Source organism: Nematolebias whitei, chromosome 11, assembly GCF_014905685.2.
Source record: "Nematolebias whitei isolate Nwh7 chromosome 11, NemWhi1, whole genome shotgun sequence".
Classification (NCBI taxonomy): Eukaryota; Metazoa; Chordata; class Actinopteri; order Cyprinodontiformes; family Rivulidae; genus Nematolebias; species Nematolebias whitei.
Window position 1 is genome coordinate 46,420,555 of NC_056508.1, and position 15,270 is coordinate 46,435,824.

The 15,270-nt window shown below is 43.7% G+C and overlaps 2 protein-coding genes across 2 annotated transcripts in view; both read left to right on the forward strand.

Moving 5' to 3' along the window:
- LOC119417774 (tumor necrosis factor receptor superfamily member 14) overlaps nt 1-5,264 on the forward strand; it is a gene marked incomplete in the record, with an annotated part of 11,170 nt that extends 5,906 nt beyond the window's left edge. The window contains 5 exon segments of the mRNA XM_037685059.1: nt 1,118-1,246; nt 1,907-2,062; nt 4,536-4,623; nt 4,729-4,904; nt 5,175-5,264. Coding sequence (XP_037540987.1) covers nt 1,118-1,246; nt 1,907-2,062; nt 4,536-4,623; nt 4,729-4,904; nt 5,175-5,218 — 593 coding nt within the window.
- A 3,504-nt stretch (nt 5,265-8,768) lies between these two features.
- LOC119417213 (tumor necrosis factor receptor superfamily member 14-like) overlaps nt 8,769-15,270 on the forward strand; it is a 7,579-nt gene continuing 1,077 nt past the window's right edge. The window contains exons 1-5 of the mRNA XM_037684428.1: nt 8,769-9,318; nt 9,398-9,487; nt 13,654-13,779; nt 13,864-14,019; nt 14,099-14,183. Coding sequence (XP_037540356.1) covers nt 9,252-9,318; nt 9,398-9,487; nt 13,654-13,779; nt 13,864-14,019; nt 14,099-14,183 — 524 coding nt within the window. The 5' untranslated portion in view covers nt 8,769-9,251. The remainder of the gene's footprint in view (nt 9,319-9,397; nt 9,488-13,653; nt 13,780-13,863; nt 14,020-14,098; nt 14,184-15,270) is intronic.

Consider the following 15,270-nt stretch of genomic DNA (forward strand, 5'->3'; position numbering starts at 1 on the left):
GGCCATCTTTGTGAAAAGAAATCGTCCATCATTAAACAGGGGTGGAGCCTCCGGGTTCAACTGTCCCCCTCTTACAATGCTGTGATTGCTAGTATCACTCAGCCCTCTGTGAACAGTAAACAGCCATCAGTGTGCTAATGATCCATTGTTAGGCTGATGGTCCTTCTTGAGCATGTGATCAGCTGGTTTTGGTTGTCAGCAGCAAAACTGGTTGATCCACTCTGAGAAGGTGCTATTTAAGAGACTGAGCTGAATACAGCTCCTCAGACTGAGGAAGTCTCTCGGATGAGAGACGAAACGTTTCTACATTTTTTGTTGTTTTTCTTTGTTTTGGGTTTTTTTGAATGTCCAGAGGACCAGATTTAACTTTTTTAGATTTTTCTACCTGGATTATTGAGCATGCATCAGGAAATATCTTCTATAGAAATCAAGAATTCATCCAGATGATCTGAGGTAAGCAGGAGCAGATCTGATGCTGCATGGAGGACAAGGAGGAGCATTATCCTGCAGAGAACATCAGAAACAGATTTATAACAGGAGTTACTCTGATCTTTTTTTATCGTGTGTAACGTTATAAAACACTGATATGGCTATATTGATCACTGTATTGCATATACATTTTTTTTTCTAACAAATATGTGTTTGCAGTCTCATTTCCTTCTAAAATTTAATGATAAATGTATCAGCCGCTTCTAAAAATGCTTTGATAAAATGCATAGTCTGTGAAATAATCAATAATCGGTTAAGTAATCAGTTCGTTACTGCTCAGTAATTACTGAAAGACGTCAGGTAAAGTAAGAAAAGTCGATTTTTGTGTTATGTTGCGCCAGCAGCTGCTCAAACTGACTGACAGCGATGAGCTGTTTGGAACTATGGGGAGCTGCATGAACCACCTGACCTCGTATCGGCGAGTTCAAAGAGTGTCGCAACTCTCTCTTTACAGGGCTCTGGAAACCAGGAATTAAAGTTTCCTAAAGCAAAATCTCAGAATGAAAGTAACAGAGCTGCTCCAACATGCAGCCACCTGGAACGGCGCAATTCTAGAATTTATAGGCTTTAAATGCATTTTTACTTCATTATTACCAGCACTTCAAATGGTTGTTTTGTTTTCCAACAGGAAATCGAGTAAGAAGAGACTGTACAGAGATCATAAGCACTTCCTGTCTGTCGTGTGCAGAAGGAACTTACATGGACAAACCTAATGGGCAGAAGCAGTGCATGTCGTGTTCCGTCTGTGGTTCAGGAGGTGACTGTTTGTTCTTCACATTTTCTGCTGCAGTAAAGTGAAATGCACACTTTATATTAACACCTAACTCTAATTTACGTCAATAAATTCACATATGAGTGTCCGTTTTATCATTTTTCACTGAAGTTACTGTGTCTGAAGGAAATAAAGCTATGCTTGATTCAATTCAATTCATTTACATAGCGCCAAGTCACAACAGAAGTCGTCTCAGGGACTGAACAGAAACATTCAAACATAAAAATAATAATTTAACTTTATTTATCTGAGGAGCAGCTTTGAGTTTAACTCCATCGCAGAACTCTCATCTTGAACAAGCATGAAGGCGACAGTGGAAAGAAAAACTCCCTCATGAGGAAGAAACCTTTAGCAGAACCAGGTTCAGGACAAGCGGACCATCTGCTTCGACCGGCTGGATTTGAGAGGAATACATACACAATGGCAGGTCAAGAATCACATGTTAAGATAGAAATAGTATCAAATGAAAATTATTTAATTTTAACAATTAATTTAAGGAGATGAGGTCAGTTTGTCCTCTAGTAGTCTAAACTTAAGGCAGCATAAGAAACCAACCCTAACTATAGGATTTATCAAAAAGGAAAGTCTTGAGCCCAGAACAAAGACTCAGAGTTTTGTCTGTGTGACGTCTTTATGTTTCAACAGGATTGAACCTGAAGATTAAACAGGCGTGTATGCAGACATCAGACACAGTCTGTGAACCTCTGGAGGGATTTTTCTGCACCGACTCCACCTCCGGCAGCTGTACATCAGCTAACAAACACAAACTCTGTAAACCGGGACAATACATCAACAAAACAGGTGGGTTTGTCTTCCAGATCAGATCTACATTAGGGAACTAAGCAAAATATATATTGGCTAGCTTTGTCTTTGCCACTCTCTCAGACTGGTGAAGAACTCTGGCAACAGTCGCTGTATGCTCAGTCTCTTCCTTCTCACCTGCTGAGGCTCGTACCTCCTTCAGAGTGGTCTCAGGTATCTCGGTGGTCTCTCATTATTCTCCTTTGCTTAGCTCAGTTTGTGAGGACGACTTGCTCTTGGTAGATTTCCACATGTTCTATTTTTCCTTCCATTCCATCTCCTCTGGAGATGTTTTAAGTTCTTAAAAGTCCTCCTGATTTGCACTTTTCAATCTTTTCTCTGAGTTGTATTAGGACTCCCACTACAAAGGTGGTGAATATTTATGCAATAAATTATTTTACTCAATGTGTTTTTATGTGATCTGTATTGCTTTACAGAATTTTGATTTCACTTGGACGTTGAAGAAGTTATTCTCTGTATTTTTCTGTAAATAAAGGCCTTTTTACCTTGACGGTTTGTGACAGCAATAAAAGTACTAGAAAGATCCAGGAGAAACTTTGATGGCAGGCTGCTGCCAAGTAAAAATTTTGATTTGACCGTACTTTGTTGGACAGCTGCTGTGTAAAAACTACAAGGCCTTTAGAATAAATTCTAGAAGCGTGAGTGAGACGAGATCGGTTCACGCTCGTGTGAATGTTCACATTTTTCCAGCACCATATGTCAGAAATATGACGAGTTAAAAACACTCGTCACAATTTGACCTGCAGGGTGTGGGGGTGGGGGGACACGTTGTGATTTGGGCCGCATTAAAGTTGATAAAGAGTTAAAGCCTTTTCAAGTGGATAGTCCCCAGTAAATACATGCAAGGGAACTGGGGCTGTATAATTTCCACTGCAGTAAACAGGTGAAGCTCTACGTGTCCACACAGGTCCAGACATCCAGCAGCTCAGAACATGAACTGATAACAGGTTTTATAGAATCCTTTTGGATCCACGGAGGTGGTCCCATGACAAGTTAAACTCAGGGTTCACTTCTCTTATGTTCATTCTCGTAATGTAAGAACTGTTTCTCAAAATGAAAACAAAACGTATCAAATCAGCGTTCTCTGAACTTTCATCCCAACACGAGTGTTTCAGACACGCCAGGCTCCACAGAGAAGTTCTTACCTACATACCATTTTATTTATAGAGCACTTTAAACAGCGACAGGGCCAACCAACGTGCTGTACAGACAGAAACAAACAGGTAAAGCACACAGCAACATATAACATAAAATCAAAATATAGAGACAAAAAGCAGATAATAACATAATGACTAACAGTGTGGTGCATACAGGTTCAGCACAGATCATACAGTGTTGAAAGTCAGAGAATAGTAGTGCGTTTTTAAGCGGGATTTAAAAACAGGGAGGGGGCCAGTCTGACAAACAGAGGTAACTCGTTCCAAAGTCTTGGTCCTGCTACAGAGAAGGCCCTGTCACCTCTGCGCTTAAGACGAGTTCCTGGAACTGTGAGGAGCAACTGGTCTGCTGACCTCAGAGAACATGGTGGGACATATGGCTGCAGCAGATCAGTGAGCTAGGAGGGGGCAGAACTGTTCAGTTATTTGTAGACATACAGGAGTATTTTGAACTGGATTTGAAGGTGATCAGTGCAGTGAGGCCAAAACTGGTGTAATGTGCTCTCTTTTGCTTGTACTGGTTAAAAATCGGGCTGCTGCATTCTGGACCAGTTGGAGTTGTGCAATGGAGGTCTGACTGATACCAAACAGGAGCGAGTTGCAGTAATCAAGCCTGGATGTTATGAACGCATGTATTACTGTCTCCAGGTAATTTTCTGACAATATGGGCTTCAGCTTAAACAACTGCCTCAGCTGGAAGAAGCATGATTTAACAATCATGTTTACATGACTGTTAAGTTTCATGGAAGGGTCCATTATCACTCCCAGATTTGTGACTCTTTGTTTCTCTAGCGGAGCCAGAGCAGAAAGGTTGTTGCAGTGGTTGATGATCGTGTCGTTGGGAGGGAACAACATGACTTCAGACTTCTTCTCATTGAAACTTAAGAAATTTAAAGCCATCCAGTCTCTGATGTCAGCCAGGCAGTTGAGCAGAGGTTGAATAGAGCATGTACCATTGTGTCTTAGGGGGAAGTAAATTTGAAAGTCATCGGCGTAGAAGTGAAAATGTATGTTGTGTTTCTGGAAAATATCACCTAGTGGCAGCAGGTATAAAGAGAATAGAAGGGGACCGAGGATGGACCCCTGCGGTACCCCCCATCTAAGCGCTGCCAATGCTGAACTAAAATCTTTGATGGAGACACAAAATGATCTGTCAGCGAGGTAGGATCTAAACCATTTGAGGGCTGACCCTGTGATGCCCACGCACTTCTCTAACCTTTCTTTTCAGTGTTCACTTTGATCCCATGTACCACCTGATGTGTGGACGCTGAGTCAGTGTCCTCGTCTTTCTGCAGGAACGTCGTCCTCAGACACCGAGTGTTCTGACTGCAGCACAGGAACGTTTTCAGACGGATCAGTCACTTCCTGTCAGCCTCACACACAGTAAGAGATTCTCTATAATACATAAATAAACACATCTGGATGTTAACAACAGCTGGTAGGTGGTTGCGTTTGTTTTTCTGTCAAAGTGTCTCTCTGTTATTCCAGATGTGAAACGTTAAAACTTCAGCTGATAAAAGCAGGAACAGCTTCAGCTGATGCAGAATGTGGAGAGAAAAGTTTCACAGGGATTGTGATTGGAGCCGTGGTGGGTGCTGCTGTAGTACTGGCTGGCCTCGCTGTAACTACGATTTTATACATAAAGAAAAAAAGAAAAAAACCAGGTAAAGTCTATGATGACTCTTTGATGAATAAAAAGTTTGTTTTTTATATTTTACCCCTCATGAAAATGTCTGATTTTTTTCTCAGATGTTTTAAATTGTTTTAAAAATAAACCAAATAAAGATTATTCAATAGAACACGAGGTATGTTTTAATTTTCATTGTTTGCTACATTTTTATTTATTTAAATGTTTAATGTTTAAATGTTTCTCTTAATTTGTTACCAAAAAGTCCAAACCAGATCCATCAGAAGTATCACTGATGTCTCCACAGAATACCAGCATCAGAGAAGAAGAAGAAGAAGGAAGAAGAAGTAGGCATGGTTTTATCAGAAGTTCCATGTTGACAGAAGTTCCGACTGGATGTAGAACATTCACCACGTCCCCGACTCTCTGTGAGTCTGAGTAATCTGCAGCTGTTAGTGAGCCTCCAGCTGATGGAGGAGGAGGCACAAAATAAATCAGGAGGTTCTGATCCACTGCTGGGAGACATTTGTTATCTTTGGTTTTAAGAACCTTTGAAGAAAAATCACTTCAGCAGCACACTGAGACCATTTAACTTCTTCACCAAGATGTCTACTCTCTTTCTTTTCTTAGTCAACTTGTTGCATTTAGAAAAGATGCTACTTAAATGATGAATTAGCTAGCTAACCTATTCATAGCTTACTTTGCTTTTCTTCACAGGATGAAACATCTGGTGAGAGCAGGAACAGCTTCTGTTTGCAGCTTCTCTTCAGTGGATCAAAACAAGATTCAGTTGTTCTGTGAAGCTCAGAGACTCTGAAGCTACTGGAGAACATCCAGCCCAAGGCTCACAGAAGAATACTGCCTGCTGTTGTAGCGTTGCGTTGGTGCGTCACAGCTTCACACGAGCACAGCGAGGAACAGAGACAAGAACAAAAGATTCAACTTGTGTTCAAAACCTCCTAAAGAAGATGTAAACTAGACGGAGGAGCTAAAGTCTGAAAAGGGGTAATCAAGAAAAAGTAGCAGAAATACCAGTGAGCCAAGATTAGTTTCAGCTGTTCTGCACCACAGTTCAGTTCATGACGTATGATCCAGGTACGATCAGTCACTCTGCTCCACACCAGCAGGGCGAGATGACGACATCATACGCTAAGCAACACTGTCCCATCCACATGGGGTACAGCTCAGTGTCAGTCTTCTCAGCCAGCGCACCAGAAAGAAGAAGAGTCCATGGACGTTCCTGGTGCGAGTCTGCACATCCCAACTGCACGTCCACCTCCACCAGATGCTTTAAAAGAACAGATATGGAACAGGGACTAAGAAGAGGCCTGATCGCCACCCAAATAATCCCACTGGTACCCACACGCCCCATCCATCATCTTTTACCTGCTTCTTCCATTTTAGGGTCATGGGGGTCACCGGTGCCCATGTCCAGCAATCTGTGTACGAGGGGTGGGGTGCACCCTGGACAGGTCTCCAGTCCATCCCAGGACCTCTTCCTCCTCATGGTCTTTGAAACCAGCCACTAGGGAGCACAAGCCAGTGTGTCTCTTGTGCCGGTCCCAAGCCCGGGTAAATGGTGAGGGTCGTCAGGAAGGGCATCCGACGGAAAACACTTTTGCCAAAACTTTAATGTGAGTTCATCAAAGCGACAGCAAAACGTGCAGCAACCAAAATAAATATAAAAACCACACGGGTAAGATGCAACAAACCAAACCCCAAAAAATAAATTTACTTATCAAAAGTCCCAGTTGTCTGTGACACTATGCAGAGTTAATAATAATAATAATAATAATAAAATACATTATTTATATATCACCTTCCAACAACGACTTGCATCGACCAAAGTGCTTTAAAAGATAAAACAAGAACGGCACAATAAATTATTGCAAATTAAAAACAGTCACAATAAAAGGAGGTAGAGGAGATAAAAAATATTAAAATACGAAAAGTTAAACATCAAACACCGTTTAAAATAAAAGTGTCTTCAGTTTAGCTTTGAACAGAACCAGATCAGAGATGGCATGCAGCTCACGGGGAAGAGTTCCAGGCTGGTGGACCTGCAACTGAAAAAGACCGGTCCCCACATTGTTAGCACCTTGAGCAAGGCACCTCCAGCAGATACTGACCAGCAGACGGTAAAGCTCTGCTGGGCTGGTGGACTTTCAAAAGTTCTGAAATATTGGACGGTGCAAGGCCAAAGTTTTAAAAACAAACAGCAGCAGCTTGAACTGAACTGGGAGCCAGTCAAAGAAGAAAGGACACGAGTGACGTGTTCGTATTTACATGTTGGTCAACAACGGCAGAGTTTAGTACAAGCTGTGAACAGGAGATAGAAGATTGATTTATACCCACATATAAGGTGTTACAGTAATCAAGCCTAGAGCTCACAAAGGCACGGATGACCTCCAGATCACTACGGAGTGACTTTAGAAAGCAGACGAGCTGAAAGAAGCTGGTTTTCACAACAGAACTCATCTGTTTAACTTTAATACGAAGCTTCAATAAGACTGACGGGGATGAGACATGATCCGGTGATGGTGGGAAAGGACTTGAAAACACTGAATTATTTGGCAAGATCAAGCCTCAGATAACCAGCCTGTCACATCCAGCCTACCAACCAGCCTGTAAACATTAATGACAAAGCTTTTTGCTTGGCTGGAAACGAGTGTCCCAGACTTTTTAAGGTTGTTCCTCAGAGATGCAGGAGAGACCACAAGTGATGGACCAACTGGATCCATGATTTTAGACCAGCTCCCAGACTCTTTCCAGCCACGAGCCGTCCTCGTAACGCAGGAGGAGGAAATCGTTAGCAGACTGTGGAGCTGGACACAGGAGCTCAACACAGGAGAGCCAGCTCCACAGGACAAGACTCAGCTGTTCACCTCCATCTCACAGATAAGGGACACTCTTTTGAGGACCAAAATGTGCACATTTTGGACCGAGAACACAGATGGTTTGAGAGGGGGGTGAAGGAAGCAATTTATGTAAAAAGAGAAAAACCCTCTCTTAACAGAGGAGGAGGCCTCAGATTCCCACTTTCAAAAACATATAATGCAACTTTAAAACAGATTCCCAGCCGGTTTTCACACCTGATGGGAACAGAGGGGCCTCGTCTGTGAATTAGAGGAACAAAGACCTACTGTTTTAGGTTTTTTTAGGTGTGAACTGCCAATATACATATATGTGTGTGTGTGTGTGTCTTGTGTGTGTGTGTCTTATCTCACTCAGCCGTATAACCTGAATCTCTCACTCTCTGCTCTTTGAATTGAGAAAGCTCCTCGGATGAGGAGCGAAACGTCTTCTGTTACAAATAAAGTCCAGTTGTTGTTGTATTGAACGCTTTTTGAATTATTGAAAGCTTGTTACGCCCCATATTTTCGACAAATTATTTTATTTATAATCAAAGTGGCAGAAACGGCCTTCCATACAGGTCTAACTTTAGGTATGTAATGTATATAAATGTTATAAATGTTGTCTAATACAGGTTTAGGGGAAATAACCAGGCTGCACAGGATATGAGAGTAACAGCTGCACAGAGTTGAATGTTCACACGTTTGACACATTTCTTATTTCTCTTATTATATTGCTTTCAAAGTTAAGTCATAAATGTGCAACAAACACACAAACTGAAAGTGAAAGCTTCAACACACACACAGTTTTAGGTACTTTTCAACAGCAGGAATGTTTCGGATCTTTCTCATAGGTCAAGATCTCATGTACCAGGGTCATCGGTGGAGTTTGCACGTTCTCTCTGTGCATGTGTGGTTTTGTTTTGCAGGTACTCTGGTTTTCTCCCACAGACTAAAAACATGTATGTTAGGCTGATTGGTAACTAAATTGTCCCTAGGTGAGAGAGAGAGAGAGAGAGAGAGAGAGAGAGAATGGTTGTTTGTCTCTCTGTCCCTGTGATGGACTGGAGACCTGTCCAGGTGTCCCCCACCTCTCACAGTGACCACTGCGACCTGAAAGGGACGAAGTAGGTAAAGATGATGGATGGATGGAAGATCTCCTTTGCCTGAGGAACATCAACCCTTTATTCCTAAATTATTATTTAATTTTGAGCATCTCGGCTTTCCTCAGTTCCAACCCACTGACGTCATTCTGCTCAAAAGTGGCATTATGAAATAAATAAGCCGTTATGAAAAACACAATTATGAAATAAATAGGCCAATTTTTCTTATTTCATAATGATGTATTTATTTTTGAGCACGTCTGTGTTGTACACTGGGAGGAGATAGAAACCCAAAGCAAATGGTATGAAATGCAGGAGCGCCTCCTCTGGTGGAGACAGATCATTTCCGCATTTCACTCGACCTTCTCGCTCCTGCTGCGGAAAATGGATCTTATTTCGGACCAAACCTACAAATATGAGCTGATGTAGATGGTGGAGAGCCGCCCTCTTCATGTGGGAGCAGGTTACATGATGATTACTGCAGAGCTGGTGTTCGGTGAGTCACCGGAAAAACGCATAAAACTTCACTAGAGGAGCTGCAGCCGTGACACTTTCACTTGGTGGGTGTTTTTCAGTGTGTGCTGCCTTCACTGCCTCAGCTTCAGGCTGCAGAGACGAAGAATTCACTGCAAGCAACGGCCTGTGCTGCCCCATGTGCAACCAAGGTTGGTCCACAACAATGAAACCTCCCAGGAGACACTTTATTGGACAGGACCTGTTTGTTTACGCACAGCTGTGTGTAGGAGGTCCATCATCACTAAAATCACGAGATCCCACCCACCTGGAAACATCCTGATCCAGAAAACCACAGAAAACTCCCATTATTTTTTACAATTTCCTGTTTATGCAAGAGATCCAGTGTTGCGTTCAATGACCGTCGGAGTAGTTGTTTATTTTAAACCGCCGTTTTGTTTCATGTCTTATTTTATTCCACACCCAGCTGCTCATCTCCAAACCCCACAATGTCTTCATAAATAAAACATATTTAATCAATCCTTGCGATATTATGTAATAGTGCGATTACATCACCTTATAGTTAAATTTGAATCCAGTAACACGCCAACAGGAAGGACTTCTCCTTTTTTGACTCATGTGGCGTCAGGTCTGCTACATTATTTAAAAAAACTATTTTTTTTAGAGCAACTATAATCTTTTAATTTAAATGTTTCAAGTGAATGAAACACAAATTGTCATGTGGTCAAAAAGTAAATAAACATTTTTCAGGGCCTTCTCGAAGGCTCAGAGCTCTGCGTTTTGGTCCCACCCACTCTACATCAGCATTGTGATTGGTTCCTGTTCCTGTCACTTATTAAACTCATCCTGCAGAGACTCGACCGAGCTCAGCCTTCTCTCCTGACACTGAAGTCCTGACCAGTGAGAGCTCCTTCTGTTTCTGCCTGGAGACAAAAAAAATAAAATAATCTGATTGGTTAACTGTATTTTCATGAACTGAAAAAAAAAAGTTTGCTTGGCTGCAAAGTAATTTATAGAAAATAAGAGAAATGAGCAAAAAATTAAAATAAAAAAACTACCATATTTCATCTATATAAAATAAATATTAGATTAAAATTCTAAATGTAATATTTAATATGTGCTGAATTCTTAGGCCTTCTCTGAAGGCGTTGAAGGCCCCGAGGGTTCTTCACTGTGTTCAAGTAACAAAAGCCATAAAACAAATAAAAACAAATTCCCATCTTTTGTTTACTGTTGCTGCAGGTGCTGCCGTCTCACCAGATGTTTACATACACCATCTGACATTAAATCAAATTGAAGCTTTCCTGTTTTACATCAGTGCAGATTCACTACGGCTTCAAGGTCAAGGTCACAGATTGAGGTCAAAGGTTATTCAAGATCTTTCCTGGTCCAGTCATTGCTCTAGAATCTTGCTGTGTAATAGTTTGTTGACGGGCGTTTAATGTATCGTGTATGGTACGGTAGTCTTGTTAGTGTTTGGTATCGGTGCCTTCAAACTGTATCTTTTGGGTCAAGCGTCCTTCCACAACCTTTTCACACAGTTTACTGGAGTTTAGTTCTGTTCCTCCTGACAGAACTGGTGGGTCTGAATCAGGTTTGTAGGCCGCCCGCTCATCTTCTGTGGGACTGATGGTGATCAGACTTTTAATCCACTTTGTAAAGGCTCTCTCATAAAACAGTCATAATCACAGCTGAAGTTGGAGCTTTCAGAAATGGAGCGAGCATCACAGAACCATTCGAGGCGTGGAGCAGAACTTGCTTGGTATTGGTTGTGTGACAGACGTATCTTCTGTCAAAAAAAAAAGTGTTTATTCTCCTGACAGGGTGATCGCACAGACCAGACGTCATCACAATAATGAGCCGCGGCTCCGGCTTACCTTTCCACACCGTGACTGTTTCACCTCTGTTACTACCTCGCTTCCCAGCTCAAAGGCGCACCAGATGGGTTGGCTTCAACCCCCTCACCACCTCAGTCCAATCAGAAATCACATGGAGGCAGCCGGAAAGCCCAACTTGAGGTGTCCTGTACCAATCTGGCAGGGTCCTGGTCCATTTGATTGATCCATTAGTGTTGAAGCTTTCACTTCCTGGTTGATGTCTTGAAGTGATGCGTCAATATGTTCTTTCCTCCTGATGCCATCTTCTTTGTGAAGAACAGCCCTGTGCTTCACAGCTGGGATGATGTTCTCATCTTCCTCTTCAAATGTATCGATGGTGATTATGGACAAACAGTTCACTGAAGATCTAATCTGTCCTCTGCGAGTGTCCTGTCAGTCCACGTTGGTCCAGGATTTCATGACTCACATCAAAACAACCATCAACATCAACGAGGACCCTCATCAGTATGCACCGTGAGAACCGATCAACAGAGGATGCAATCTCCTCTGTGGTCCACACTGCGCTCAACCACCTGGAGCAGAAAAACTCTTACGTCCGTATGCTCTTTGTGGACTTCACATCCGCCTTCAACACCATGATCCCCCAAACCCTGATGGACAAACTATCCACACTAGGACTAAGTCCCTCCATTTGCAACTGGGTACTAGACTTTTTAACAAACAGACCACAGTTAGTGAGGATCCACAACCTCTCCTCCTCCACCATAACCCTCAGCACTGGCTCTCCTCAGGGATGTGTGTTGAGCCCCCTCCTGTTTACTCTGCTCACGTATGATTGTGCAGCTACCCATCCAGGCTGTCACATTGTAAAGTTTGCAGATGATACAGCGGTGGTGGGATGCATCACAAACAATGATGAGTCCAGCTACAGGCAGGAGGTGGAACACCTGGAGAGCTGGTGCAGAGAGAATAACCTTCACATCAATGTGAAGAAGACAAAGGAGATGATTGTGGACTTCAGAAGGAACAAAAACACCTACACCCCCCTGAACATAAGAGGATCTGCGGTGGAAGTGGTCTCCAGCTACAAGTACTTGGGTGTACACATGAATGACAACCTCAGCTGGAGCAACAACACCACCAGCCTGATCAAGAAAGCTCATCAGAGACTCTACTTCCTCAGACGGCTGAGACGAGCTGGTCTGGGAAGCTCAGTCCTCACCTCCTTCTACAGGTGTGCAGTGGAGAGCATCCTGTGCTCCAGCATCAACGTGTGGCATGGAGGCTGCACAGCTGCAGAAAGAAAAGCTTTGCAGAGAGTGGTGAAGGCTGCACAGAAGATGTTGGAGTCAGTCTCCCCACCATCACAGACATCTACACCTCCAGATGCAGGAAGAGGGCCACCTGCATCATGAAGGACCCCACCCACCCAGCACACACACTTTTTGCCCCACTCCCCTCAGGAAGGAGGTTAAGGAGCATTAAGTGTAGAACCACTAGACTGAGGAACAGCTTCTACCCTGAGGCTGTTAGACTCATGAATCTCTAACTAGAATAATCACTGTGAAAAATCATATCATGTTGCTGCTGATCTGTTTCATGTTGCTGCTGATCTGTTTCAATGTTGATGTGTTCATGCGTGCACATCTGCTCACAGACTCATGTTCATGTTTGTGCTGATGTTCAATGTTTTATGTTATGAGTGCTTAGTGTATATTTAGTTGATGTTTTTCTTAGTTCATATTTTAGATGTTATTACTGTTTTTCTTATACATTGTTGGATGTAACTGGGACCTTGTGTACATAATTTCGCTCCACCACATGTACCACATGAGGTGCGAATGACAATAAAGAAACTCTGACTCTGACTTGTCTCGCTCTGGACAACGACTCTGACCAGCTTCAGCAGCATCTCCACAAAGCTTTTAGCTTCTCTTTTGGGGTTGGTCTGCACATTTAGCACCAAAACACGTTCATGCAACCAGAATCTGTCTCCTCTCTGAGCGGTATGATGGACGCTGCTGACGCTGCTGAAGCTGCTGACGCTGCTGAAGCTGCTGACGCTGCTGACGCTGCTGCTGACCGCTGCTGACGCTGCTGACGCTGCTGCTGACCGCTGCTGCTGACCGCTGCTGATGCTGCTGACGCTGCTGCCGCTGCTGCCGCTGCTGACGCTGCTGCTGCTGACGCTGCTGCTGACGCTGCTGCTGCTGCTGCTGACGCTGCTGCTGACGCTGCTGCTGACGCTGCTGCTGACGCTGCTGCTGATGCTGCTGACGCTGCTGCTGACGCTGCTGCTGACGCTGCTGACGTTTTTACCATCTACATCTGGCTTAAAATGGCCGACCGTGAAGCATGACACGGCTCACCTCCAAACCAAGCTCTGGGTCAAACCTTTGGACCCAGTGTTTGATCGAACCAGTGACCCAGCAGCTTCAACCAAACAGTTTTCAGCTTGATGTTCATTTCTCGTCGTGTCGTTTGAAGTCGGACTAACATGAACGTGTTCAATGGAACAGGAACGGTTGTTGGCAAAGACTGCACGGTTGAGTTCGGGACTCGCTGCGTCCCCTGTGAGGCGAGGACGTTCATGAACCAACCCAACGGCCTGAAGAAGTGCTTCCCCTGCACCTCCTGTGACCCGGGTACAGTCAAACATCTGACATCATCTACCGGGCAGTCCGTTTAGTTACATTTGCAGTGATGCCAGTTTGGATGTTTGTTTTCAGGCGACGGTCTCTTTGCTGACCAGGAGTGTTCAACAACAGCGGACACAGTTTGTGAGGCGTTAAAGGGATTTTTCTGTAAAACTGTAGCAGCGTCAGGGTGCAGCGAGGCGGAGGAACATTCACTCTGTAAACCTGGACAGAGGATCAAAGAACCAGGTGAGACATAGTGAAATAAGACTCATGTCCAAGTTTCATGTTTTTTAATTTTGTGTTCAACTTGGTTTGTTTCTTGTAGGGACCAACAGAAGCGACACGGTGTGTGAAGACTGTCAGGACGGATATTTCTCCTCTGAAGGTCTGACCTGCTCTCTGTGGACAAAGTACGTTTTTATCTTTCAAACACATCTTCTTCTTCTTCTTCTTTCAGCTCTTCCCTGTTCAGGAGTCTCCACAGCGAGTCCTCCTCCATCTCACTTTGTCCTCACTCCAACCTCCATGTCCTCTCTAACTGCGTCCACATGTCTCCTCTTTGTCTTTTTCCTGGCAGCTGCATTTCTAACATCCTTCTACAAATATACCCACTGTCCCTCCTCTGGACATGTCCAAACCACTGTCCCTCCTCTGGACATGTCCAAACCACTGTCCCTCCTCTGGACATGTCCCTCCCACTGTCCCTCCTCTGGACATGTCCAAACCATCTCAGTATGTCCTCTCTAACTTTATCTCCCAGTTGTTCAACCTGTGCTGTACCTCTGATGATCTCATTCCTGATCTTCTCCATCCTTGTCTCTCCTAAGAAGAACCTCAACATCTTCATTTTTGCCACTTCCTGTTCTGTCTTCTGTCTTTTTGTCCATGTCTCTGTCTCCAGACCAGACAACATAGCTGGTCTCACCACTGTCCTCTAAACTTTTCCTTTGACTTTTGCTGACACCCTTTTGTCACAAATCACTCCTGAACCTTTTCTCCATCACTCCATCCTTTCTGGACTCTCTTCTTCTCCTCTTCACCACACTCCCCTTGTTCCTGGACAGTGGACCCCAAGTCCTTGAAGTCCTGCACCTTTGTGACCTCTGCTCCTTCATTCACACATGGACTCTGTTTTACTGCCAGGGCTTGATTTGAGCTGGATTCTGCCGGAACAGGATCAGAGAACTCTCTTATTTTGACGGGGTGTGTTCCGGTAACTTTGCTTGGATCCGGTAGTTCTCCGGCTTAAAGTTATGAACAAACATGACTGTCTTGAATGAATAAAACTTATACTTGACATGTAAACTGAAAATAATTACATAAACACTCATTTTAAACACAACATCATATGATCTGCTCCTTCAAGTAGCATTTCTGCGTCTACTCTTAAAAAAATCTTTGCCCCCAAGAGCGCTGGGGGCGAGAGCGGAGCTAACCAGGCAGTCGTACGCAGGTAGGAGCCCACAGGTAGGGGCCCACAGGTAGGAGCCCACAGGT